At 40.5% G+C, this 27,533-nt stretch overlaps 1 protein-coding gene across 1 annotated transcript in view; it reads right to left on the minus strand.

The window, feature by feature from the left end:
• Window positions 1-21,474, minus strand: part of LOC109992749 (crumbs cell polarity complex component 2) — a 34,515-nt gene extending 13,041 nt beyond the window's left edge. The window contains exons 1-6 of the mRNA XM_020645489.3: window positions 21,264-21,474; window positions 9,634-10,332; window positions 6,281-6,476; window positions 4,461-4,600; window positions 3,354-3,539; window positions 3,152-3,265 (exon numbers count right to left, since the gene is read on the minus strand). Coding sequence (XP_020501145.2) covers window positions 3,152-3,265; window positions 3,354-3,539; window positions 4,461-4,600; window positions 6,281-6,476; window positions 9,634-10,332; window positions 21,264-21,333 — 1,405 coding nt within the window. The 5' untranslated portion in view covers window positions 21,334-21,474. The remainder of the gene's footprint in view (window positions 1-3,151; window positions 3,266-3,353; window positions 3,540-4,460; window positions 4,601-6,280; window positions 6,477-9,633; window positions 10,333-21,263) is intronic.
• Window positions 21,475-27,533: the final 6,059 nt, after the last annotated feature.

The raw sequence follows: 27,533 nt of genomic DNA on the forward strand, positions 1-27,533 counted from the left end.
CCCACTAGCGGCAGGAGCTGCTGCAGTCAACCTACAGGAGGTGCTGTGTAGTTTGCACATCTGCTTTTCAGTCTGTACCGGATCATATTTCATTAAGCAAAGTTTCATTAAGAAGTAAGCAAAATATACAAATATGTCACAGTCTGCTCTGGAATAAGTAGTAAATATGAAAGATGATTTTGTCTACATCCTTTCTTCACAATACATTTTAATCTTAAGTAAGGGAGAGCAACTTCCAAAAAAAGCACGACAGAATTACTAGCGTCTGTGTGTCGGTGTGATAAATAACTATATTTATAGTTTTAATGGTTTTAAATTGTCTTTATTTTATTGTGCATCACTACGTGTAAATACCACTGATAATAAAATATAACTTTGATTCAATTAGAGGGGGAAGTATTCGACTGTTTTCAAACTCATTTGCTTTGTTCTGATTCAGATGATAAAATTATGCATTGTTGAATTTTTTCCTTTTAGTCATTTGGTGTTTACATTAAAATATAGCAAAGCGAGCCAGAGCACACACCAACTCAGAGCTGTATATAAGCTATTATGTCACAGCATCCTTTTCCCACTGTGTAGGTAAACACAGGTACTGGTCACACTTTGCATTGTGGAATAGCACAAAGATGCTAACCATTATTAGCTGGTTACCCTACCAACAACATGAGTCGTAGCATTGACTTTTCCCAAATTATGGCAAGTGTGAAAACACGATAACAGAAGCCCTAAGAGGCCAAATGTGAAAAATAAAAATCGGGTGTACAACACATTCATCTAGAGGACCCATGTTGAGAGTCTCTGCCCCAGACTGCAACATACTTCTTACACAGACTGAGAGTCTCTGGAGTTCAGCAGAAATCTATGTTAATTTTTTACACTGCTTTTTGTGAAAGCATTATCAGATACATGATAACAGCCTAGTATGGTTACTTGTCCAGCTGAAATCACAGATAACTTGTTTTGTGCAGACTGCTATCATAGGTGTTAAAAAACACCCCTCTCTCCAAACAGTTTTCACGTGTCAGTCAGTGTAATCCTTATTTTGGCCACAAGAGGCTGAAGTGCACCACTACCCCTTGTGAAAAAAGATTTTCTCTAAATGCTTGTGATCTTAACAATGTACACAATGTATACTGGTTGTCACAATAATTTCAATAATGTATCTTAAACATACGGTATGTTCATAGACCAAGTGAAGTACTTGATTCAAGACAAATCTTCTGGATCAATTTTTGAATTTATTTTTCACCCAGAGATCAGTTGATATTTGACTAAAATAACAACCCTAAAGGGCCTTTCAGAAGGGATGCAGTGGGCGTTGTGCGCCGCTCTCAAACCCATTCATTGTCTATGTGTTGCGCCAAGCAAGAGCTATCTGCAGCGGGGAGCAGATGTCCTCGCCCTCTGCGCAGACGTTTAAACATTGTCTACTTGGGCGCAGTCCTCTGTTACATCACGTCTGTGCATCCAATAGGAGAGTAGGAGGTTAGATCAGATAACAACAAACGGTGTCCCACTGTCCTTAGATCTAGTTTAAAGACCTACCGGTAGATTGGAGAGAAATCCCTAGTTTGAAAAGGTTTGGGCCTGCCAGGTGAGTTTAAAAAAGCAGCAGAAGTGTGTGTCGTGCTCGTGAAGCGGTCATGGTAGAGTCTAAACTCCCCCAAATCCTGTCGTGCCCTGAGGATTTAATGAACACGCACCCTCTTCCTCTTCTGCTGCTCGTCTTCTCCTCCTCAGCAGAAGCTACTCAATTGTGGATACATTGTGCTGTGGCAGAAGTTACTTTCCCAAGCTTTCCCAACTAACTTTTCGGTCGTCTAGCAACTTTCGCCGTTGATTTACAATTTGATATTTTCAATCCAAACATGACTTGCATCAGCCTTAAAAAACACAATCAAACTGTTGTTTTGTAACTCCAGAGGCACAGCCTGATTAAGTGCAATGAGGAGGGGTTCATCTCTATCGGATTAACCCCCAGATATACTGATGACCACTTCTCGCACGTGCAAAGTCATCCTCGGTCACGCGTGCCATATGAAGGTAATAGGATCATATTTAGAGCGGAATATCCTCTTTTAGTGTCTTTCACACCAGCATGATATGTTTACATCAAAGAAAAAACAGAAGAATAACGAGCAGATTATTCTGTTTTTGTTTTGTTTTACTTAAAGTGTTTTATATCCTGTTTTTTTTTAGTTTTGTGTTCATCAGGCTTTAATTAGGCCCCTAAGAAGCTTTGCTGTAATCTCCCCTCCCCCTGATAAATTTCTTGGGAGACCCCCGTTTAATGCCCACCGTGGACGCCTGACATATGGCACCTTTGATTGGCTTTGTTGTTTTCTATGCTCCTCCAAACCATATGCCCTCTCATCCCCTCCCATCCCCTGCCCTGCTGCGTCCTCACATTTTGTAGCTTTAATAAGCTGAGTGTTGGCAAATTAGCCTCTCGTTTTGTTGACGAGAGCGCTTGGCTGAATTCCTCGCTTCTAAGTCCAGATTGAGTGTTTGGAGGTCGGCTTTTTGTGCGTTTCCTCCTGTTTTGAGTGATGCAGTGACAAATCTCCTCTAATGAGGAATTAATACCTTGGCTGGCCATGAGGAATGATCAGCAGGAGGAAGATTAACCCTTTATTGTTTGGCCGAGGAGATTCTGAGACCCTCTGTAAAGGTTATCGCTCTTCACTGGTTTCTACTGAGGACGTTCAGATCGGTTCACTTCAGATCTTTTTACACAACAGAGAAGTGTTTTTTTAGAGAGGCAACCCAAAAGAGAATTAACGAGATGATGTTAACTTTTGCAGCCTTAGAGTAACATGCTTTATTCACATGTCACTTAAAATCCACAACCCAGCATTGCAGAAGATCAGAGGCTCTGGGGATCAAGTCCCCGACCTTCGGGTTGAGAGTCAACCGACTCCACTACTGAGCCACAGCCGCTTTAGTGTTTGTTAACAATAATAACCTCATACGGAAGTACTTTAGTTCAAGTTTGTTCCAGCTTCACATGTGAGAACCGTCATGTGAAGTTAAGGAAGTGGCTGATCTGTTCTGTCTGATGAGCAATAACCCTGTGAGGTGTCTCTGGAGGAAGAGCAGATGATTTTGTTTTGTTAGGAGATAAGAGCAGATAAAAAGTTTCTCCTACCTGTGAAGCCGTCTGGACAAACACATTGATAAGAATTGATCAGATCCTGACAGCTCCCACCATGCTGACACGGAGCAGACTCACACTCGTCCACGTTGATCGAGCAGTTATCTCCTGCAAAGAGAACAGAAAAAATGAGATAAATATCACTTTAAGGTGAGTCATTAAACCAGGACACTTAAGAGGGTTTGGTGTATCTAACCAGTGAATCCTGGCAGACAGTGGCAGATGAAGCCAGCGGCCTCATCATAGCTGAAATTGGCCTTGCTGAGTTCAGGGAGCTTCCAGTAGTTCAAGACATCTGAGCGCTGGAAACATTCGCCTCCATTCTCACACGGGTTCTGCTCACACTCATCTATATCCACCTGGCAGTTCTCTCCTTCGTAACCTGGACACATAAACACAGATGTGGAAATTAACAAATATACACGTTTGAAGAGAAGAGTTGGTCTTCACTTGTTGGTCATCTTAATCATGTCTTTTGTTTATATGAAGGGGTGAAAGCAGGCCGTGAAAGTGGCGGTACGCAGTAATGGAAGAGGTAAGAGCAGCCGCCTGCCAGAACCCATATTCAATAGTGTTGTAGTACTATAATCTTGGTCTCTAGACTGGTCTCAAGACCACTTTTTGAAGATCTCTGTCTTGCCTCGGAATCAAAACCATTTTTAGTCCATCTTGTCTCTGTCTCAGCCTTGGTGGATTCAGGATTTTCAATCAAGACCATCACTGATGAACTATTTTTCCAGGTCATTACTGTCATTAGAAGTAAAACTCCCCTTTCTAAAAGAACAAATATTTTCAATTAATTCTTATTTGGATTTTTATCCACCAGTTAACACATCTATTAAGTCTGTAAAACCATGTGACATCTGCACAAGGACATGCACAAAACTACACACCATGACAAACATCATGATCTCATTGTGATGATGACACCATGAATCACATGCAGACTGTTGACGTCTGCATCTCTCTGTCGCAATGTGCTCGTGCATCACTCTTCATAATTCATTACAGCCCTGAAGGATTTAAACGGAGCAACATGGCTGATTTTATATCTTTACCAAAATGTTGAAGGTTTACCGCTCCCCTAAACCTGAGGGTCACATCACCCAGCTCCTTTGTTCAGTTTGACCTCTGACCGTTCTGTTTCTTCTATGACCTCTGTTTAGTGACCAAGTGACCAATATCTAAGACCTATTCACACTAGGACTGTCTTTTCATTAAGTGTTATAGATATTTGAGGGATTGATTTTTGTGATCTTTGTGCAGTGCTGAGGAGGAGTTTGTGAACAGAGTTGGGGTGTACCTGGCCAACAGAGACACTTGTACTCATTGATCCCCTCCAAACAAGTGGCTCCATGCTGACAGGGGTCCGAGGCACATTCAGGAATATCCTCCTCACAGTGGTCGCCCAAGAAGCCCGTCCCCTCACAGTCACACGTATAGCTAAAAAAAGTGAACAGAATAAAAATCATTAAAAAACATGTTTTATAATGAAATCATCAAGAGGAGTAAGGGGGTAATTGTGTGTTTAGTAAAAGCAGCAACCTCCAGTGTTGACAAATGAAGCCAATGCAGAATTGCAGAATCTTGCAGTTTGTGCACTGCACAAGCACCAGAAGTACACATACACACCCCATTCAAAAAAGCCAGCTTCAACAGCGGCCTATTATGCTTTACTAAGTATAGCCCTTATAAGGTAGAAGTAAGCAAAAGCATATTAGCATCACAATTCATGTTTAATAACTTCCTAACTTACATTCAATAAGCAGTAATTAGGAGGTATTGTGGGCAACCTCTTGGCTAATGACCTATAGCTAGAAACGATGGGCATGTAGAATAAGGTACTAATAAGTTCTTAATTATGACTGACGGCATTTCCTAACAGCAAACAAGCATTAAAAGTCTTGTGGCTGTCCACACTGCATCTGCTAAAAATGTCATTCTTTGAAGCAATGGTGTGTTTGTCACTCCAAATGTATCAGTATGTGACTCATGAGGTTGTATTTAATCCGGGGGGAAAAAAAATTGTAACTGTATATTGCATATGTAGTCCAGTTGATATGTATGACTAAAATTCACTTTTAATGCTAGCGTAAAGCTTGGTACACTTTGACGGTTTTGGGGCCTGAACATTGTTAGATATGAAGCTGTTGTGGAATCCATTTAACTATACACAATAAGAAAATAGCGTATTTAGCATCACATGTTGAGCTAAACCTCAGTTTGACTCTTGTTGAGAAGAGTTTCTTAATTCATATTGAAAATGTAACATTGCAAAATACACTTGACCATGTTTCTCTTACACTAATATGTGTGCCTAGTCTGTCTACAAATCCCGAAATTACGAGAAAAGTTCATCCTCTCCGTCTTTTACCTGCTCCACTTTTCATAAAATGTGTGCTCAAACAGGCTGTTAAGAGATTTTCCCTTAATGACATCACAGAGGGCAGTAACCCCTCCCCCAGGTGGGTGACACTCTCAAACAGCTAGGTGTTTGTTCTGCCCTCTGAGTCTGCCTTTCCACCATAATTAATAAGGCATGGTGCGAGAAATCCCGAACCACCCAAGGCCTTTTAGAGAGGGGCGTGGTCACAGCTCATTTGCATTTAAAGGTACAGACACAGAAACAGCCTGTTCTGAGGGCATAATAAAATACGTGGTTCATGGTTTAGGGAGCTCTCACACAATTAAACTTGTTGAAAAGATATATAATATGTGACCTTTAAAATAGCAAAAATATGCATCTATCATGTCTGAGTGTTATTTTATAAGTCACATTTGCAGAGGCTTATTCTGAACAGTTTATGATATTGTTCATTTCCTCGCAAACTTTGACCACCAAAACTCAGATATAGACATCACTTTTTCTGCAAAATAATCAGTTGACTTAAATAATGCTAAATGCATTTGTTGCATTTGGTTAAGGGGAAACATTGTGCCTATTGCCTCCATCAGGTACTTTTGGAAAAACTCTACTGAAATGTTAGGGCCAGTCAAAGTGTCATGCTCTATCAAAAGAAGTGAAAATGTCCTAAAATCTGGCATTTAAAGCCTCAATTAGCTGGTATAAATATGTGCATGTGTGTGTGGTGTGTTTTCCTGTGTCCGTTTGTGTAATCCTACCTGTTGACCCCGTCGATGCACCTGCCCTCATTCAGACAGGGCATGCTGGCACATTCATCGATGTTGACCTCACAGTCTGGGCCCTGGAAGCCGGCCATGCACTCACAGGTGTACGCTGCTACGTGGTCCCGACAGGTGGCGCCGTTCTGACAGGGCTGCACCTCACACTCATCGATCTCCGCCTCGCAGTTAATCCCTGCAGGAGACGGAGGAAGGATGGCAGAGGGCCGAGTTGTTAGATTGTCCACACAGCTAATTATCTTATCACACGTACGGATGTAACCTATAACATCGCAGCTGCCAGGAGCTCAGCTGTGGATGGACAACAGCAACACAGACTAAAGCTAATTAAACACAGCCCTGCAGCCTCTTCTTACACAGTTGATGAAATAAAGGGGCACAAATAGAGCAATACAATATACAAAATACAATACTCACACAATTATCTAATACTACCCCCATAGTGGAAATTAATCCGATTTAAAATCTTTGAATGCCAGAGGATCCTTATAATCAAACCTACTGTAAAGAAAATCAGACGTTTATGCAGGGCTTGTTTTACCATTTTGAGCCAAGGTTTTTAAATATTTTAGACCAATTTTCCTTCATTTAGGCTTCCTTTAGGTTTCGATGTTGTTAGTTTTAAGGCCTGAAATCACTGCTGCTATAGGTGTCAGACGAGGTGATTAACAGCCGGCTGCAGAAACAGCCTTTGTTAGTGAGTGATACATTCGACAGCTCAATAAGAAACAGGATGAGATTTTTTTATAATAACCCTTTGTGCATGGTTAAACTATGATGGAACGTTAACTGTCTGTTGCCCATTTTACCAGGTAAAACAGTCAACAAAATGTGGAACTTCCTTAAATTATGATTTATTGTCCCATCCTTCCTTCCTTTTGTAGACATGAAATAGTTTGTAGTTCCAGTTAGCATGTAGAATTAGCTGCTTGCAGCTTGCTCTCTCTTTCTCTCTCTCTCTCTCTCACTATCTCATTAACTGTCCCTTCCCTTTACTGAAAAAAACATGAAAAGCTAAAAGGCTAAGAATATTTATTCTTCTTAGGACAAAGACCCCCATTCATCAGGACCCAGGGTACTTGCTCAGTTTGATCCACCTATAGGCTTACGTTGTACAGGAGCGTTTTGCATTCAAATGTGAAATAAAGATCTCTGTTTTTTTCTGCATTAACAAGATCATTATCTCAGAATTACAAGTTACAAGTGCTTCTCGGCATAACATCCATGCCTCAGTTTTACCCCATGGGGATCCAGTATTTTGAACCATTTCCTTATTGCCTCTTGAGTCACCACGCAGTCAGCATGAACGCATTTCAGATGCTTCACTAGTGAAACATGCCTTACATAGGCACCGCTTATCCTTACGGATCAGAGCAGGGGTTTAAGTCTGAACTGCAAAGATCTAAGTTGACTGTGCAATCTCAACAAACTTATAACAATACCATCTACACAGTACCTATGTCGCTTAAAGACATGAGTATCTCCACATGGGTCAACCCCAAACCAAAATGAAACTGGATTAGGCAAAACAGTCTGGGAATGTTTGCTACTTTAACTGCTCTGAATGGGAGCTTCTGTAGGGATTTAGAGGTACTGGTATCTCATTTATTCAGAAAAACAAAGCAGTTTTTTGTTTTTTCATGAAAACATAACTTGTTTATTTTAATTATTCTGAATTTTATTTTATCATGTAAATGCAATACACTTCTGTAACTACAAGATCAGCACAAATAGAAAAAAATGTGTGCATTGTCTATGATGGGGTCGCCAACATCCACACAAACCCTGGCTTCCTCTCAGGAGCTTTACGGAGCAATTCAATGGATATACCATGTTTTACCATTTTTGTATTGACTGAGGAAATCTTACTTATTATCTAATTTTACACACCAGTTTGTTACTTAAACCCCCCTAGGTTTAAAAATATTCCCTACTATCCTCTATGAGCTGTGTCATTGCAACATCTGTAGAATAGACTGCTGACAGCACTGCTGATCCACGTCTCCAGAACACCTGAACCTTCCTTGACACCTCAAGCAGCATCCAAATCCTGAGGGCAAAACTCAACCTGATGCCTTCAAGCAGTGGCGATTCTAGAGTCTGTTTCCAGGGCCCTATTCAAAAGACAATTGGGGGGCCCTCCAACTTTTTTCCTGTTTCTGTGTTCTCTTTTATAGACATAGGGGCACTGGTGGTGCAGTAGTTAGTGCGCACGTCCCATGTATGGAGGATTTGCTCCTCCAAGCGGGCGGCCCAGGTTCGAATACAGCCTGTGGCTCCTTTCCCGCATGTCATTCCCTACTCTCTCTCTCCCTGATTTCCATCTATCCACTGGACTATCTCTCCAATAAAGGCACAAAAGCCCAAAAATAAATCTTTAAAATTGAAAAAAAAAAAAAAAAAACTTAAAAGACAACTAATTCCTATTAAGTTTTCTTAAGTGATTTTCACTGACAAACTTTGGCATTAACGGTAATGATGCATGTGACACCTAAAAATTTGTCGAGTTTGTAAGCCCTCAGGGGCCCCCGACTGGTCTGAGGCCCCAAGCAGATAAGCCACTATAGCATTCAACGTGGTTAAAGTGATGGGATAGAACAACCAAAGCTCTTGAACAGCCGGGTTGACAAATCCATAGTAAAAAAAATCCTTGTGACATCAAACATTTTTCTTTTTACCGTTCCTTTTTGCTGCTTACTTTTACTTTTCAACCCGTAACGAGTTCCCTTTTTCCGTGGTTAAGTTAAAGTCATAACCTTCGATCCTTTTATTTCAAAATAAGAGCAGATTTCTATCCTAACAGGAAGTAAAGTACTCAAAGCTTAGAACAGTATAAAAATAAAAATAAAAGAATGTCCAAAATTGTTTTGAAATGTAAAATAATGAAATTTGAAACGTGATTAAAATGCAATTAATCACAACTAACTGTTGAAATTCAGCAATTATCACAATAAAATGTTTGACAGCTCCATTTTTTAAATATATTTTACAATTTCAATGTATTAAGGTCTCTAAACTAACATAACATGTTAGCTTCAGTTGTACAGATTCAAGTAGTCTGAAGGATTTGAAAAACAAAAATTATATAATTTGCAACAATTCAGGTAATGGCAGAATTGTTTTTCCTGCAAAGTACTAAGTGTTGAGTGGAGAGCTATTATCTTTTTTTATCATTTATTTTAGTTTTGAAAAGAAAAAGGTTCATGTAGAACCAGGTGTCAAATTCATATCTAATGTCAGCCGTTTAACCCCAGATTCTCCCATAAAGAAAATGCTTTCTATTTTCTAAAAACCCATCACGTCTTAACCCTGGCATATCACCTGTGTCTTACCTTTGAAGCCGGGAGCGCAGTCACAGCTGTAGTGGTCCACCTCATCCAGACAGGTGCCGTTGTTCTGACAGGGTCGAGAGGCACACTCGTTGATGTCCAGGTCACAGTGGTAGCCCTGAAATCCAGGCACACAGAAACACTGATAGGCGTTTACCCCGTCTTTACAGATGGCTCCGTTCTGACACGGCTCAGATTGACACTCATCGATGTCCTCCTCACAGTTCGTCCCCTGGTACCCAGCAGCGCACTGACACTGGTACCCAACGTCAGGGATGTCCATACAGGTTCCCTCATTCTGGCATGTGTTCTCTGAACAAACAGTGACATTATCCTGACAGTTCTCTCCTCCCAACCCAAGGGGGCAGTGACAGGAATATTCATTGACTCTGTTGACACAGAGGGAGCGGAGGCCTGTGCAGGGGCTGCTCTGACATTCGTCTACATCCTGAGTGCAGTTGAGTCCTGTGAAGCCGTCAGGGCAGTGGCAGGTGAACTTGTCGGTTCCTGGTGTGCTTGTACAGTTTTTGCACGGATTTGAAAAGATGCAGGCGTCGTACAGCTCACTGCAGTTATTTCCCATAAACCACACTGGTCCTTTGGGGCACACACACACATAGTCGCCCATGTGGTCTATACAGGTGGCTCCATTGTTGCAGGGAGACGATAAACACTTATCTGCTGCTGCTGTGCACAGAAAGCCTGGAATAGAAGACAACAATACTGTTTTAATAAATATACCAGGAGGTTATATATTCTTATCTTATTGTTGTGTCAAGTACAGATAAAACAGGGATGGCTGGTATACAGTGAATGGGCTAGCAGGACTTAACCGTCACGCCCCTAATTTTGCATAACACATATCCTTTGTGAAATCAAAACAAAAATCATCCCCCAGACAGTGTGTGCCGATAGGGACTGTTACTAACCAGACCAAAATCAGTTTTGTACCAGGATGTAAACATTCTAAAGGGGTATGTATGGGATTTCCAGGAATTGTGGAGCCAGCCTCAAGTGGACACTTGAGGAACTGAGGAACTGTTTTTTTGCAGATTGCTGCTTGGTCAACCCCAACTCCCTCTTTCCTACATTTCTTATCATTCTTCACCGTCCTATCCAATATAGACAAAGGCCAAAAACATTATTTAAAGATAATAATTCCAGTAATAAAATATGTGACCAAAAAAACATGGCATGAAGTGTTGTCTGCTTAAAGATCCTTCTGTCTTTTCCCATCTTACCAAACAAATCTGTTTGAGATGGACTAATCCAGGGGGAAGAGGATGGTGGGACAGGCATTAAAGAGAAGAAGGTTAGTTTTCATCACCACAAGCATTAAGAAACTTGCAAAAAAATTATAAAATAACTCCAATCCATGTTGTGTATGAGTAACAGATGTGATTAGCTGACCAGCATAGCGTCCCTTTTCTCTGACTTTATCCAGTTTACCGTTGGACTATTGCAGATGTCATTTCATGTACTGTACATATTGTTTGTTTTTTATATACCTTTCTATCCAATTAACTAACTGTAATATTCAAAACAATAATGCTGATTGGAGTCAATGGTTAAATTGACTCCACATGTGGGTGTCACGATTTGCTTTAGTATTGCCACTGAAACCAGTCCAGGCGATGCAAAGACTGATTGCAGTAACTAAACTTTAAAATGCCAAAAGTTGAAGCCATCAGCTATAATGGTTTTGTGACGTAAGAATACCTAATTTCTCATTAGTGCAGGGTCCCTTGCATACTTTTCCACCATTGGGGCAGCTAGCTAAAATAGCTTAAGGTCATTCCTTGTCAGCCTTAACCACAGCATTTTATGTGCAGTTGACTTTTTAGGTCAACAGAACACCTTAAACCCCAATAACACAAAGGTGGAGTTCATCCCGTATCAACCATTAACATCTGTTGAAGCAGATTGAAGACTTTAAACAGTCCAGCACTTATTTTGATATGCTAATAAATATAAGAACTGTGAGTGATTGTAAAGAAGTTCACAAGCCCACAGAAAATTATCACAAGATCCAGAGCTCTATGAACCTATCATATGGTCGTACACTGATTATGTTTTGCTAAAAGCCTGAAATGAAGCTACAAAACTGTGAAAGAACAACTTTTAAGGCTGGAGGTGTTGAGAAAATCTGAACACAGTTCACTGTCTCTCTCCTCTAAGCTTTAGCTGCATTATCGTCAGGGTCGTACAATGGGCATTCCTATAACTCTGACCTTTAGAGGTGCTTAGAAAGCAATCTGGAGATGAAGACCCTCTGGACATAAGGTCACGGCAGATGGTGTTAAAAGTAAACTTATTACACGGCAAAGCTATAGCAGCTGTCAGGGTTGCCAATGAAAGTGTCACCCACCGGTTGTACAAAGTGCAGTGCTTGTAACTTAGTGGGACGGGGCTCTGTGGAACAGTAATGACATTATGGAAAACAGGAACAGCGTAGTTTCTTATTTTAATGTGTAAATCTGTCAGAGTAAGACAGTTTAGTAACCTTTAGTTTTATGGCAAAAAAAGAGGTTGTGGATGTTCTGGTCTCAAACATTATTACAACCACATCTCTTGGTGTTAACTTATTAAAAGTTTTTTTTAACTTTCTTGTTGACCTAACCTCTCCCCAAAGTGTCAACTTTCATTATTATCATCCCCATCACCCTAAGGATATCTTTTGTTTCAAAACTCAAAATGTTGGCTAATGTCCACCATACTCTGTTGTTTTCGCACCCCTAACTGAGACCTTTGAAAGCACTGCAGACCCTGGCTAAGTTCAAACATCTTTTTGTCTTTTGGTGTGTATGGGGCCAAAACAGAGACTTTTAGGTATAGTCCCATTCATTTTCTGGTCAAGTTTTGTCAAACAGAACCGCAGACCGCTTTAAATCTTGATTTTCTTTAGTGAGAAGTATCATCTTTTGACAAGAGGGTGCATGCATTGTTACCTCTCTATCCTGGTTGCTGGTCTCTGTTGCAGTAACTTGTCGATCACAGGTAGCCACAGTGATGCCAAAGACATTGTATCACCTATTGCTGTGTGGGCTTTTTGTTGGAGCTTTAAGCTGGTGTTTTGTCCATCCTCATCTTGTTTATTACAAACCATTATTAACCATTTTGGACATGAAGTATATATGAGGATTGAATGTAAATGAGTAGTAGGCTAAATTTCTCACTCATGGTTTTGCAACCAAACTTGGTTCTGTATTCCTGCTGACACAATGTTGTTTTTAGACACTTCTGCAGTGGTTTCACTTTTGAACCCAAAAGCTAGATCCAGTGGTGTAGTGCAGGACATACGCAGGTATAAGTATACCTGATTATTTTAAAGTTTCCATAGGGTGCACTCACTTCTTTATACCCTCTGTTTCACACCATTGATTGACAACATTCATTAGGATGCTGTAATTTTCTTCCTAGGATGGTGAAGGGATAATCCTCTGTCTCTGATTGGCTAGAACGTACTGACTATTCAAGGGTAGTCTTACATGTCCCTGTTTATAGCAGAGGCCGTTTATAGTCTGACTGACGGTAAACTTAAAAAAACATTTGGGCTAAAAATGAAGAGTATACCCACTTCTTCAGGCACCACTACACCACTAGCTAGATACACTTCTTAAATACAGTTTATGGTCACAAAAGTCTTGGTCAGACTTGTACAAAACTGTTTTTTGAGGTGAGCTGCATGTGTGAACACAAACAGAGTTTCTCCTGTAAGCCCCCTAGTGAACTGATATGAGCACACAGCAAGATGTGATCCGGAGAATTCACCTTGAGCGAGGGGAGGGGAGGGGGTGGTGACGTTTATTCCCTGCGTTAGATGCACGTCTATAGACTGTATGCACACGACTGTGGTGAACTTCATGCACTTAATTAAACTGCTGCATTTTGGTTTTTGTTATCCAGTATTGTGATTCTGTTGAACTACACATCACAATAATATAGAAGCAAATAAACTCATTATGGTGGACTGCTTTGTTTGCCACTTTTGTGTCATTCTTTTCATTATCATGTCTTGCCTCAGTTAGTCCCCCGCCCCTCCTCCCGTCTGGCTCGGATAGTCTCCCACTGTGAGGTGCATGTCCACCAGATCAGGAGGATTTCAGGGGCAGTCCTCCTGAAATGTTCAAGAAACTTCCAGGAATGCATAAGATGGATAAAGTGTCCTGTCTTTATTCTTCGTGCTACTATGTGACTATGTTCAGAAAAAAAGCCTTTAATGCCAGCAGTTAATTTACAGTGGTATATTTTTTTTTTCAGGTGTAAATGGAGGGAGATTATTTCTGTTTGGATTGAGATTTTGTTTTAAATGCTTATCAAAAAAATACATCTCCATTGGTGTGGGTTTAGCTTTAAGATTGAATTAATATTTTGCTGCCATGCTCCAAAGAGGAAGGATGTTTTGAAATTTGTACCTTAAATTACCTGTGGTGTCTTTTATATGGTCCACCTTAAAAGTTCAGCTTCATTTGTTTTTTTAGCTGTTATTTTTATACAGTAACATTGAATTTTGAGACTACATTGACTCAAGCAAGGATGCATTTCATGGCTTATACATTAAGCTTTGCAGTTGTAGGAGAAAGACTATCGAACCATTGTACTGTTGGGTACTTTGGATAATAGAATATGGAAACTTTACTCCTCTGCCAGGAGATCATCATCAACATCATCTCAGCAACAATGAGTTTATTTCTTCCCCATAACACCTCCTTCATTTCTCCTCTGCATCCTCTTTAACACCCTCAGTTCCTCTGACAAGCAGCTGCTATTATCACTTCCTTTATCTTCTCTAACACGGAGCATCAGCCTCTCACTCCTCCTCCTCCCATCGCCTCCCTGCTCTCCATACCTGAGATATCCTGAGAGGTGTTGTGTCGTTTTTTGTTCCTCTGTTTAAATTTAAACACTGGTAACAAGTCTCAGTGCACTGGGTGATCTTTACACTGTCAGAGTGAGGTGCAATGAAGTGAATTTATAATGACTGGAAATTTCTCATGCTTTTTGGCCTTTGTCTATACTTCTCATTTTGGACTAACTTTATAGACCATTGGACTAAACAATTTACCTTCCACTCTGTAAAGTTTAAAAATGTTCAGTAAATCAAAATTAATTTGTTATTGCTGTTGCTGCCCTAAGCAAATGTGCACAGATTATTTATCCGCTGCTGAAAAGTTACTGATCTGAACTTCTGGCGGTATTTGCCAAGATTAGTTTTGTTTTCAGGAGAAACCAGCAAGGCTTAAGAAATAAATTCCAAGTCTCTTTTCAAAATGTGGCTCACTCCTTGTGATGAGTAAGTCCAAGTAAAAGTATGACCTAAATGTCATAACTCACCATATCAAACTATACCCTTCTCTTTGTTGTAGTGGCCAAGTTGGTGGAAAGCTTATTAAGTGCAGGATGTTGGAGAAAATGACATTGGAATGTTTTTTTTATTTCTGCTTTATTGCTGCATGAAGTGCTTCAGCTCACATGATTGGCATTGCACGGCCTGCATTATGACTATTGCACATGTACATGGTAATTGCTATGTTAAAATGATATATCATTTAGCCCTAGCTGTCGCTCAATAAATGCTTCTAAAAAGAATTGCCTAAAAATCCTACAAATGCATCCTGAGAATGGATTTATTCTCTCCTGCCTCTTTCAGCTTCTATAGAGCGGGGCTTTTTTTTTTTTTAAACAGGACACCCATCCAAGTTATTAAATTACTGCTGTAAACTCTCTCTCAACAGATCACACATAATTATGCCTGCTGCAAGCATATTCTGATCATTCAAGCTGTAACATGTGATGCTTCTGCACCACAGAAAAGGTTTGAGACTATTCAATATGAATTCCTGAATTTGCTTTTCTGAGCTTTTTTCTAAGGACCTTGGGGGTTAATGTTCCGTGAAGGATGTTTCCTGCAGTATGCCAAATGTTAAAGAATGTGTTGATTAACCCAGATTTGATGGTACAATGAATGTTTTCCATGTTTCTTCCTCCTTATCTCAGCTGTGATTCCTCACCAGAGGTGTCAGTTCCTCCATCTTGCATCATGTCTTCATCCCTCCCTCCCTTGGCTCTCACATGTGCTGACATCATCTTTTCTTCTTTTTCACTTTTTATTTGCCCCCCCTTGTGAAAGAGATCTTACCCAGGTTGGGCCTCACTCAGTCAGAACAGTACATGTTAACGCACACTACATACAATCTGAATCCTTGAAGAAGAGAGGGAACAGAGACAACGGGGGTCTCTTCACTCCTCACCCCTCCATCTAAACCCCATCAACCCCTCACACATTCCAGCGGGCTGATAACAGCCCCTCCTACACACAGCACACCCCCCTGCTCATCGCTGAGCACTTCATAGATCACGGTTATGGCCTGACAGAGTGGACACCCTGGCACCGCCTGGTACCAGCAGTAACACTGAGCAGGGCTGATCACTGTTAGCAGGTAGAGGGATGTCAGGATCAAACTAACGGGGGTCCTCAGAGGGGGTTTGGTTTCACGTAAACATTCACTGATCCCTCGGATGGGAAGCAGGGAGTGCATGCTGTTGGTTTGTCGCTCTGTGATACTTTTTAAGATGATGTTTCTGCCAGTTTTCCCAAAATCAAAAGCCTCAAATGTCTCTTGCAGCGAATAAAGAAAACATTGAAGTTGTCATATGAAGCAGCTCTGTCAGAGGCCAGATCTTTCCAAATACACCGCTGTTAGTTCACCACTAGTGACCTTCCTGGATGTTGCCCTCTATCATGTCGCTTTGATGCATTGATGAGTTGATAAATTGTGTGAAGAGCACCTAAATTCACTGAGGTTGTTTGTCGAGGACAGTGGCTGGGTCAAACGAACCGACTTCATCTGCTTCTTGTTATTAAGATCTGTTTACTTCATAAAATAATGTGTAAGTAAAGTCAAATGCACTACATCTGTAAAGTGAAGTACTTTAGTTGGAGATTAACTTTTTTTATCTAAGTCTAAACTAAACCATTGTTTAGTTTTGTTGCATGTCCAAAACTGTGAAAATGTGGAATCTTTAGTGCAAGCTTTATGTTAAAGTCTGATCAGACACTGCTAAAGCCTGGCCCACACTAAACATTAGTCAAAATCTTAACAGGTGTGAGAAAAAGTGAAAGACCTCAAGATAAACAAAAGTGCTGTTCCTGAAGTGTGTGGTGAGCAACGCTATGTTCAAAACAGCACAGTTCTGACTGAAAGCTGGAAATAAAACAAAATCTTGCTGACTCTCTCACAACTTTTGAGCAAACAATCATGGTGGACATGGGGCAGGAGGAGTTGGCTATAGAATGCAGAGTTTTTGGACTACTTGTGACTGAAAATTCACAAAGAAAAAAAAAGGTTTTTTAAATATGGATAAAGTCTTGAAGATGACGCAAACATGGTCTGTACATGTTACAGTCTGAGCTGGAGGTGAGTAAAAATGGACCTTGCTGCGTTTGTGGGGCTTCCTTTTCCAGTTGGCCATTGTTTTGGTATTGTGTGAAAATCGACACAGTATACATGCGCGGCTGTCCTACACAACAGAGTATCAGTGCGGCTCGGTGTTCTGTCAAGATGTGCTGCCTTGTCGTTAAATGCTGTCATAGAGCGTTAAACGCTAGCAGAGCCGACCTGTATCCCCTATCAATGATATCAGAACACAATAACTTTATATTAATTCACTACTCACTTCATATTCTTTCTGAGTATGGGGAGCAAGTTTTGGTACTCTAGTATTGGACAATTATTATTTGGGCTAATATTTCCTGTCAAGTAACGCTCTATAGTAATACCATTTTTAGAGTTAGCATATCTCAATAGATGAACAGCCCATATCAAATCATGCTCCCTGACAGAGCCACACAGGAACACTATTCGACAGAACACCTGACGTTCATCCAAGATTGGATCACTCTTAACACACCTCACACATGGCACGTAAAAATCGGACAGGATAATCTTTATAACCATCAAAAAATCCTGACTTTTATCCTAAGGGGGGAATCGGGCCCCAAAATCAGCCTGATTATCTTGTAGTGTAAACCCTGCTTTATTTAACATCCATTTCTTCTTACCATACATATCAACACTCTAGTCAAACATTTGATATTTATTATCAGTAACTGAAACATGAAAGTGAAATGCCAGAATGTTTTTGTCAAGCTAGGAAAACATTTTGAATTGAACTGAGTCGACCAATCAGTAACCATGTTTAAGAGCACTGGCTAAAAGTTTATTTGTTATTTAAAGGAGCAGTATGTAACTCTGACACCTAGTGTTTAAAATGGGTACTGCAGTCCAAATTCAAAACATTAGAGAGAGCTGTCTCCCCCCCGCCCCCTCCTCTCTAGAGTGGATGCTCACTCAGGTCACCATGTGGTGAACACTGAAGCTTCAGTGTTTATCCAGCTCTACATGGGTCTGTAAACCTTTCTGTGTTCTAACCTCTCTCCATTTTTCAAAAGCATCTCCAATATTGATCCTAGTTTGAGCACGTTTCTGCTCATGGAGCTTATTAGAAACATGCAGAGGCTTTTTAGATCGGGTACAATCACTTCTATCTGAACCACTTCTCTTGCCCGCTTCCATTGATGCAACTTCCATCGTTTCAAACCGAGGGGCATTCAAAACGGCCGTGTTGGGTTGCCTTAAAACCGCTTCTCTGGTCAAAACAAAAACAGACCATTCAGGTCCAGATTCTAAAGTTAGAAGGAGGACATACTGGTCTCTGTTGTCAGTACTTCAACATAGCATGTTTCCTTAATGTCTGATGATATAGTAGGTCATTTTATCATTTAACTCAGTAGATATCTTACAGGTTGGACCTTTACATTTAATTTTATCAAACAACTTCAAACCATCAGTTCATTTTTATTCGTGGCAAACATTGTGACCAGCATTTTGAAGTGTTTGGTTTATTTTAAAGATGACACACTGATAAAAGTCTCTCTAGTGTGTCTCTCTTTAGTGTATTTTTCACTGTTGGCAGGTGCAAAAGGCTGGGAGGGGAGTGAGACCAAAGTGTTTGCTCTGAGTCACGCAAACAGCCTCACAGAGTCACCACAGAGACACGCTGCAGGGCAGAGGAAGCAGCAGCAGGACTATGAATCACAGAAGAAAGGGAAGCCCCTGGCTAACGCACAAGTCGAGCTCAGAGGAATTTTATTGAATCACCACGAGAGTCTGGCAGCCCTACCCGGGTTCAGCTTTGTGCTCCGAGGGCTCCACAGCAGGTGCCTGCTCGGCTTTATACGAAAAAATGCAGAAATCCTCCCTGAATCAGTCACAGTTACACACTGAGTCAGAGACGCACATCCTTTTGTCTCCTGTGTGAGCCGCTGCACAGGCTGCATCGCTTTCAGGAACAAGTGTCTGACTGGTTCGAGGGGGGGGGGGGAATAGAGTTCTGTTTAGGAATGAAAAAGGCACCTTTACAGAGGCCCCAAGAAGCAAAGGAAACAAACAAGCAAGGTTCTGCTGTTTTTATGACTAAGATGCAGGTGGAAAAGTCATGCCAGCATGATAGTTTCCCTTCATTTTATTGATAATATCTAAAACATGTGTAACAACATTGTTTACATGGCAGGTTAACTTGTTTGTCTGAGTGACTGTTTTTCCTCTGTGAGAACCGAGGGGGGAAAATGTGTGAGCAGATACAAAATTATAAATCATTTTTCAACAACTATCATCATTCTGATTTCTATGACTTCTGCTGTTAAGTTCAGGCAAAAAAGAAATCCGTTGTTTTTAAGAATTGAAAAACGTATGAACGTAGAAAAAGTGTGCTGGCAAAACTTTTGTTCCTCCAGCCGCTAAAGCCCTAAAAGCAAGAAGTAAAGATGTAGCTCCGACTAAGATCAAATGGATTCTCTACCACTTGGTTTAAACTTTGTTAAAATCACAAGACACGTTATTCCTGTTACAGGGAACTACAATTTGTTTTTGAGAGTTTTGGAATATGTTCTGATAATGTAGCAAACTGGAGCAACCAGAGATTTTAAAAACTTAAAATATGAAGTAATGAATTATCAGTGTTAACTTTTACATATATATTTACTGTGGACCCTAATAATCAACCATATTTGTAACTTTTCTGGGTTGTTATCAGAACAAATCCTCCTGGGCTGAGGTAGCTTTACACTGAGAGCCTCATGTCCTGTGTGTATCATCTGGAGATGGCAGCCCTTTAGAGCTCTATAGAGGATGTTTTCTCTTTTCTGAAGCTGCTGTTGTTCCGGCTTCATTTTACTGAAGCTCACAGTCTGCATCGTTTTGGGTCCCCTTCCAATTAAATCCCTCCCCTCATCAACTTTTTTTAAGCTTTCCCTCTGAGTAGATTGGAAGTAAAATGCAGAATTCTCCAGTTTTTCTTTAAAATAAAGTTTTTGGAAGTGTTCACATTAATTAAATGATGTCACATTTGTCTTCATTATCACATGCTCTCTGCTCTCGGTTTGTGTTTTAGTCCTCCGTTTTTTTCTTTATACCCTCAAGAGCTCAGTGTGCCAGGTCTCTTGCCATGCTCCTTTTTCTTAATACCCATCACCCCCCCCCCAATCTCCATTCAAAGCCCAGACAAAAAAAGCTGTGCAGCAGTGCAGCCGGACGCTTAGCTCGTTACCATGGAGACCCTTTACAATGCCAACCTCAGCCAATCCCTGCCTCCGCTCGGCCTCCGTTTAAACGAGCTTCAGACGCTCCACACAAACGAAGGTCGCGGGAAAAATGGGTCAACTGGGTTTTGTAAGGTGCAGGGGTTGACCAAGAAACACACATACACATACACACACACACACACACACGCAGGCACGCACACACACACACACACACACACACACACACACACACACACCAGGACTAGTGCAGCACATGAGCGAGTCCAAGCAGCGACTTAGATCCTGTTTAATTAGTTCATTATCTGAGGGGAACCAGGGAGACATACAAACTAAAGTCAGATTCTCAAATGAGGTGGTAACTTGTACATAAACACAGATAAATCAATCAAATGAATACCCAATTCATTGAATCACTTAGGTCAAAGTTACTGAAACTATCATCATCACAAACTTTGATGCTTTTAATTAATAAATCTGTGACACTTTAAATCCTGGGTGTTGCTTTGTAATTTGGATCTGATAACACATTGAATTAATATGTCATAGTTCATTTGTGATTGGGTACCAAATGTATCATGTGGTTGCTCATGAAGTCATTTTAATGTATGTTTGGCTGGTTTTCAATGCACTGACTAAAACTAAAATAAAGAGATCTGTGTATTCTTAAGTACACTTTTCTATTTTTTGCCTGAAAGTTACAAAAAATGTCTTTGTTTTTTTTTTGCCAGGAAATGTCTTAGCAATTCCTTGTAAATTACTCCAAAAGTAAAAAAAAAAAAACATTCACATCCCCTGTGTTGATCTGTGTTGCTTCTAAACAGACATATCAAGACGTGATCATGATGCACACACATTTTGTAAACAAGCAGGGTTACACACACACACACACTCACTGTTAATGCAATTGTGAACATTTTTCTAACTGATAAAGTTAAAACAGGTTTCTAATGTGATGTTTGGCATGAATCTATGAATAAAGGTTATGTGTTTCTGTGTTTAGTTTAGTAAAGTGCACATGCTGCTCTCTTACCCAGTTTGAACATCATCATCATGAGCAGCAGCGTCCTCTGATGTCTGGACCAAACTCTTCCTAACTCCATGTTTAAAAGGTCTTTTTCCCCGTCAGTGAAAATCAAAGCTTGTCAGTCCATCCAGCAGCACGCAGCGCTCCATCCACGCTGCTCCAACTCATCCACTCTCAGGGAGCAGCAGCACCTCCATGCCCGACCCCTGGGACTCTGGGACTGAGTGTGTGTGAGCATGTGTTTTGGAGTGTGTGTGTGTGTGTGAGGCTCTCTGGGGACCAAACTGAGTAAAGCAGAGTAATCACCCCAGCAGAGAGCGAGGGGGGGAAAACACGAGGTGGAGTGCAGCTGGAGCGGACTCATTCGGGATACTCACTGATGGTATCTCTGCCTCTTGAGATGAGAGATGAGATGAGATGAGATTCAACACATTGTCATTACACATATACAAGTATAGAGTAATGAAATGAGGTTTGGCATCTCACCAGAAGTGCAAATAAGCAGAAAGTGCAAGAGTCTGTGCTATGTACAAGTAATTACACAATTTACAGATGTAGACTTAAAAAAAGTGAATCATTAGGTATATATGGCTGTATTAATGGGATGCTATAAATATAAATAAATGCTATAAATATAAGTATATTCTTCAGATTATAATACACGGATTAAGGTGCAGTGAGCATGCTATACTAGTTTACAGATAATATACAGAATATGGACATATTTTACAGGTCTCTTTCAGGTCTCTCTTTCACCCACTCTTCACTGATATTGTTTGTTTGCCTATATGTTTTTTGATTTTTTGTTTTTTTTAGGAACTTCTAATAAACACAAAGCTCTTTGATACAGGATGACTCAATATTACTGATATTCAGATTAAAGGCACAGTCTGGATCCCGCCACCAGGCGGCTCTCAATCAATACAATAACAAAAGATGAAGTCGAGGCTGGCAGGGAATCATGATAGTTCTCTCTGCTAACCCCTAATGAAATTGAACTCAGCGTTGACATAGTAATTTATGAACGGGTGAAATTGACCTGAGAATGAGATTATGTTTACTGACGATGTATCCAAGTATCATTTACATGACGTTTTTATCACAGCAGCACATACAGCAACAGTATGGCAGCTTTCAGTTCCGGCTGCTTTATCTAGCGGTCTTTGACGTCACATCTGGTGTTTCCACGGCAACAATAAACATGTCGTGTCTGTCATGGCGGCTCTGTCATGGTGGCTGCCACAACAAGAAACATCCCGTTACAACTATAAAATTAAGGATTTATTTGGCTTGGATAACTGTTGGAAATATTTGAGGTGATGTAAGAACTAGGTTTAGTGAATTTTTTATTAATTTAGATATTTGAATGCAAACGTTGTAAAATTCTACATATAGTATGTTTGAATATTTCACAAGTATCATTTTCAAGGCTACAACAAACTTACAACTATTCATAACGTAGTTTAAGCTGACGATGATTTCCTGATTTATTGTGTGAAATATAATAATCTGTGTATGATTTCTATAATGTCCATAACATTACAGATTTACAGAAAGTCCATTGATTAAAACCAAAAGGTCCGTTTATGATCAATTTAGAAAAAAAGCAAATAATCCTCAGAATTAACTAGAGCTACATATCAGAAGTTTTGATCAAAGAGTTGATCAGCTACTCACCTTATAATCAAATGAAGGATCAATTTCAAAAGGAGAAATAAAACTAATATAGACATTACCCTGCATTACTCACCAAAGTTGTTTATTGTGATTTTGGTGTTTTTAATGTTGATTAATTAAGAAATGTCTTGTTAATTGCATTTAATGAATAAAGAAACAGATGTGTTACTTAACATGTCTTTGCTTCTTGATAATATCTAAACAAAACATGTATAGAAATGATAACATATCCGGAGAACTCTTGAAATAGGAACGAGTAAAGGATCTTCAAACTTGAGCAGTTTAGGTCTTAACCTGATGAAACTTCATTTGAATGTGTTTTGGACATTCTTGATCTAATTCAAGGTTCCTCTTCTCATAACTAAATCAGATCCACCTTTTTCTCCTTGTGATTCCTGAAGTTTTCTTGGTCAAACACAATAACACAGAAGAGAGCCTGAACAGTTTGACACACAGGACAAGAATTGTTCAAACCTCTGGACATTATCCTTAAAGTCTTCCTATGAGGCTTTCAGAGCAGATTTTCAGATCAAAACAAACCATCTCTCCCCTTCCCGCATGTCTACACACTTCCCCCCGGCCGTCCCGTCCTGTTTCTAGGACAGAGACAGCAGCAGACAAGAGCTAATAAACAACTAAAAACAAGATTCTGCTATCCATTTCAAGTCATTTCAAAGTAAATTTGCAGATTTGATTATTAGCCCCAATGTCATAATATCTGATAAAAAGTTAAAAATGGCACGAGCAGCCCTTGGTCTTTTATTAGTGGGGGGCAACCGCTCACCAACAGACCGACGGTCTCCTTGGAGAGTCAGGGCCTTTACAGTTGAACAGGGAGGTGTTCACGTGAAAAAAAAAACACATCTTGATATATGTTCAAGCCGCTGAGCGAGACAAACATGCTCCATCTAGTCCGTGTGATCACAGAGCCAAGAACAACAAATCCAGAAGGAGTTAGACTTCACACTATTTTTTTTAGGAAGTCTTTACTCCACAATACATTTTCAGTCATTGACAGTTAAAAGTTATAGAAGCACTCAAGGTTCCACCAATCAGGGCATAGGTGAAAGAGAAGTCTCCACCAGTAAGATCGATTAAAACACAAATAAATAATCTCCCCAGGCAGGGTACAAATAAGTTTTGGCCATAAATAAATGAATAAATGAGGTGTATGTGCAAACATGGCTACAGCTTGTTCCGTGCAGTGATAGCAGCAGGAACAAATCTGTCAATAACTGGACTTTCCTAACTACATGTAAACACACCGAGAGTGTGTGTTTGCGTGTGTTTGTGTGTAAAGCTGCTTGTCTCGCTAGACACAGCTGACAAAAATGCAGAATCAGCACTGGATTAGACAAACACAATCGAAAAAGAGTCATATTGATTTTATTAGACAAAGTTAATGGGCAGATTGTGACAAAATGATTCTCAGTACTTCTTTTCATCCTCTTTTCAGGACTATAAACTGACAGAACTGTTGTCATGGTAATGGGGAAACATTGCTGAAGGGGGAAAGCATTTCATTGGATGCTGGATGCATAGTGAAAGTCCCTGAGAGAAGGATGAGTCATCAACATTTTTTATGTTTTTCCAGGAAATGACCAACTCACCAACAACAACAGAGTATAAAGAAGACCTGCAAAAAGTTAACATTGTTGAGCTTAAACCAGCAAACAACAGAGGATTAATGCAACTCTGAGATTTACAACGTGCACAGAAAAACAACAACATCTATTTTGTTTTTACAGAAACAATAAGAGATAGTGTTGTACCAACTTTTTGACCTTCTAGACAGATCCATAGCAGTAGTAGTCAGTATTTTTCAGGGATTGCTTGTTTTAAAGGGAGTGGACCAAAATTAAATTAAGTTTTCAATAAACAAAACAAAAGAAGGTAAAGTGAGCATAGTTCTCCTGAAGCGCATCATAGGACTCTCTATTTAAACCTTTGTTCAAAGAAAAAGTATTTAGAAAATAAAACAGTTTACCCAGGATCATTTGAGAAAGTATTCAGTGATAAAGCAACATCACTTTTTAATAAGTTAAATAAATAGTTTACACACAAGGCGCTTCACAAAAGCGGTTTCACTCAGGCACTCGTTGCTCAGGTTGATCTCAGGAGAAAACACCTGACATGAAGACAATGTGAAAGAGCAATTAGCATATACTGCTGATGCTATAATGAGAAGCATCAGCTTCTGCATTGATTTACATTTTGCCTGTAAATCAATGCTATGTGACACATAAACATTATCTACTAAAGAGAAGAACATACTGGCAAACAGAAAACACAGAGAAGTGGTTTCATGACATGTTCTGGCTGCACGTACTGTCTATGGTCGTCGACTCTCACAGGATACTAACGTGAACACCACATCTCGCTCACGTTGAATTTTACTGTATGTATCCCTCTGCGTTCTTCCCCCGACTTCAAGTGGAAATTGTATGAGGGGTGTGGCAGGAAATATTCTAGGTAAGTTTGTGGTAAAAAACCCAACTCCAACACTGAAAATGTTGGGGAGGTTTTTTCAGGTGTGAAAAGCACAAAAAGAAAAGAGCAGGCAAAACAATAAATCATGACACAGTATTATAATACTAGGCCAAAATGTTGGACCATAAAAACTTTATTTTATTAAGTTTATGTGGGAAAAACAAACGCACTTGCAATTTAAAACATAAACTCTCAGCGGCCCCCCTCTGACAGTTTTTGTTTTGTCTGAAGTCCAGTCCAGGATTAGTGGAGGTTTTGGATCAATGGATTGCTGCCCCCCCAGTCCCCTCAACTTCCACCCCCACCTTTGGGAGCGGAGCTTATCCAGCACCTATCTGGTTGGCGGAGGCCTCAGTGGCAGCTAGACGAATGCCTCGCTCACCCCCACTCCCACACACACACACACACACACACACACACACATACACACACACCCAACCCCCGGCCCTGCACCCAGTATCAGGCTTAAGTCCAACCTGCTGCGCTCATGACAACAAAAAGTTTAATTAAACACTTGGCGAGGGAGGCAGTGTGGGAGTGGGAGTGGGGGGGGGGGTGAGTAGGAGGGGGAAGGGGGATGTTAAGGAGAGACAGACCTCCTCACTTCAGCACCCTCAACAAGCAGCATGCAAATGTGTAAAGAAGAGAGTCACAGCTCCACAGCCTCACATTCCTCAGTGACAGGCCGCTGCTTTCATTAAAGCTGAAGCACAAAAGAGGAGAATGACGACAGGTCGACGCGTCTCGGGCGAGCCGGCCTCACAGAGAGCCGAGGATGCTGACTGTCCTGTTTGTGTGTACTGTAGGTCTGTCTGTCAATTAGACATGAGAAACACATTTATTTGAGACACGCTGTGATGATGCTTTCACAGAAATTCGTATAGTCGTATTGAAGAATCAGACAAATTACCCGAAGGCCACCATTACTGCTTTGGCTTCTCACTCAACGTGTATGGGTTATACTCCAAGCTGTCCTAAGAAGTGATTATTTCACTTTCACCGTTACCTTCTATGTAACTTTACTTTGACAACAATGTGAAGGACATTTGGAGAACCTGTGGAGTTCTCAGCTGTTCTGATGGTCGTGACAAACATTAACCGTGGAATCCACAACACACAAGCTTTTACTTCATGGAGAGTCCCCACCCCGTATGAGACCGGACTCTTTACATATATTCACTGGCAGTGGAGGACTAGTAAGTGGAAGAAGAAGAATAGGTTCATAAATCTTGGCCCTCTTGTACAGGGGCGTGTCCCGACTTTTGGCTCAACTGGGGCACTGACTTGTGCAGGGGTGGCCTGAAGTTTGTGCGCACACAAATGAATGAGGAGCTTTTATTTACCACTACACAAATCACATCACCTTTTAAATAACATGAGATAATGGTAACATATCTTCTTAGCGTCATTCTTTAAGGACTCGAAAAATATGAGCTGTCTGTTGCAACACAGTTTGAATAGTTGATTTTAACATGTGTCCCGCCTCTGACGAGGTAAATAGCCAATTATAGTTAAGGATTTTGGGGTGGGGGTCCTCCATTGTTGCCCTTTGTTTACTGTGTTGCATACTTCTTCGTTGAATTTATTAGCTGGATACCAGTGTCACCCTGCCATGATGTCACACTATTAGGTATAGGTATCAGTTTACACTCCGTTTACAAAGTAAGGCTATATGCTGGGCCGTGGAAATGCAAGCAAGATCAGAGTTTACCACACCGGACTGTACCAAACTGTACTGAATCCAACTGGACCACTTGGTGGAAACGGAGGCTTAATACATCCGTGAAAGAATCACAAAGTGAAAACTGAAAGAGCTAAAGTGAAATGGTAAGGAGGCTGGGCTTCATGTTACTTTCCTCCCTCTGCACTCACATTCATTCTCTGCTTCTCTTGGTTCTCAACATTACTGTGTAGTTTATGGAAGGTGAAAACTAGCCATGCTCTCTGTGTGGGCAGAGGCGATTTATAGTGAGGAGCCACACACAGACGACACAGTAGCACAATACAGAAACACTGGAATTCACCACAGAGAGAAAAGAAACTCTTACTTTATGAATGGGAGACATCTTAAAACTTGTCTTGTCTTTGTATCACTACAGTGACACCGAA

This window comes from Labrus bergylta, chromosome 2 (assembly GCF_963930695.1).
Source record: "Labrus bergylta chromosome 2, fLabBer1.1, whole genome shotgun sequence".
Lineage (NCBI taxonomy): Eukaryota > Metazoa > Chordata > Actinopteri > Labriformes > Labridae > Labrus > Labrus bergylta.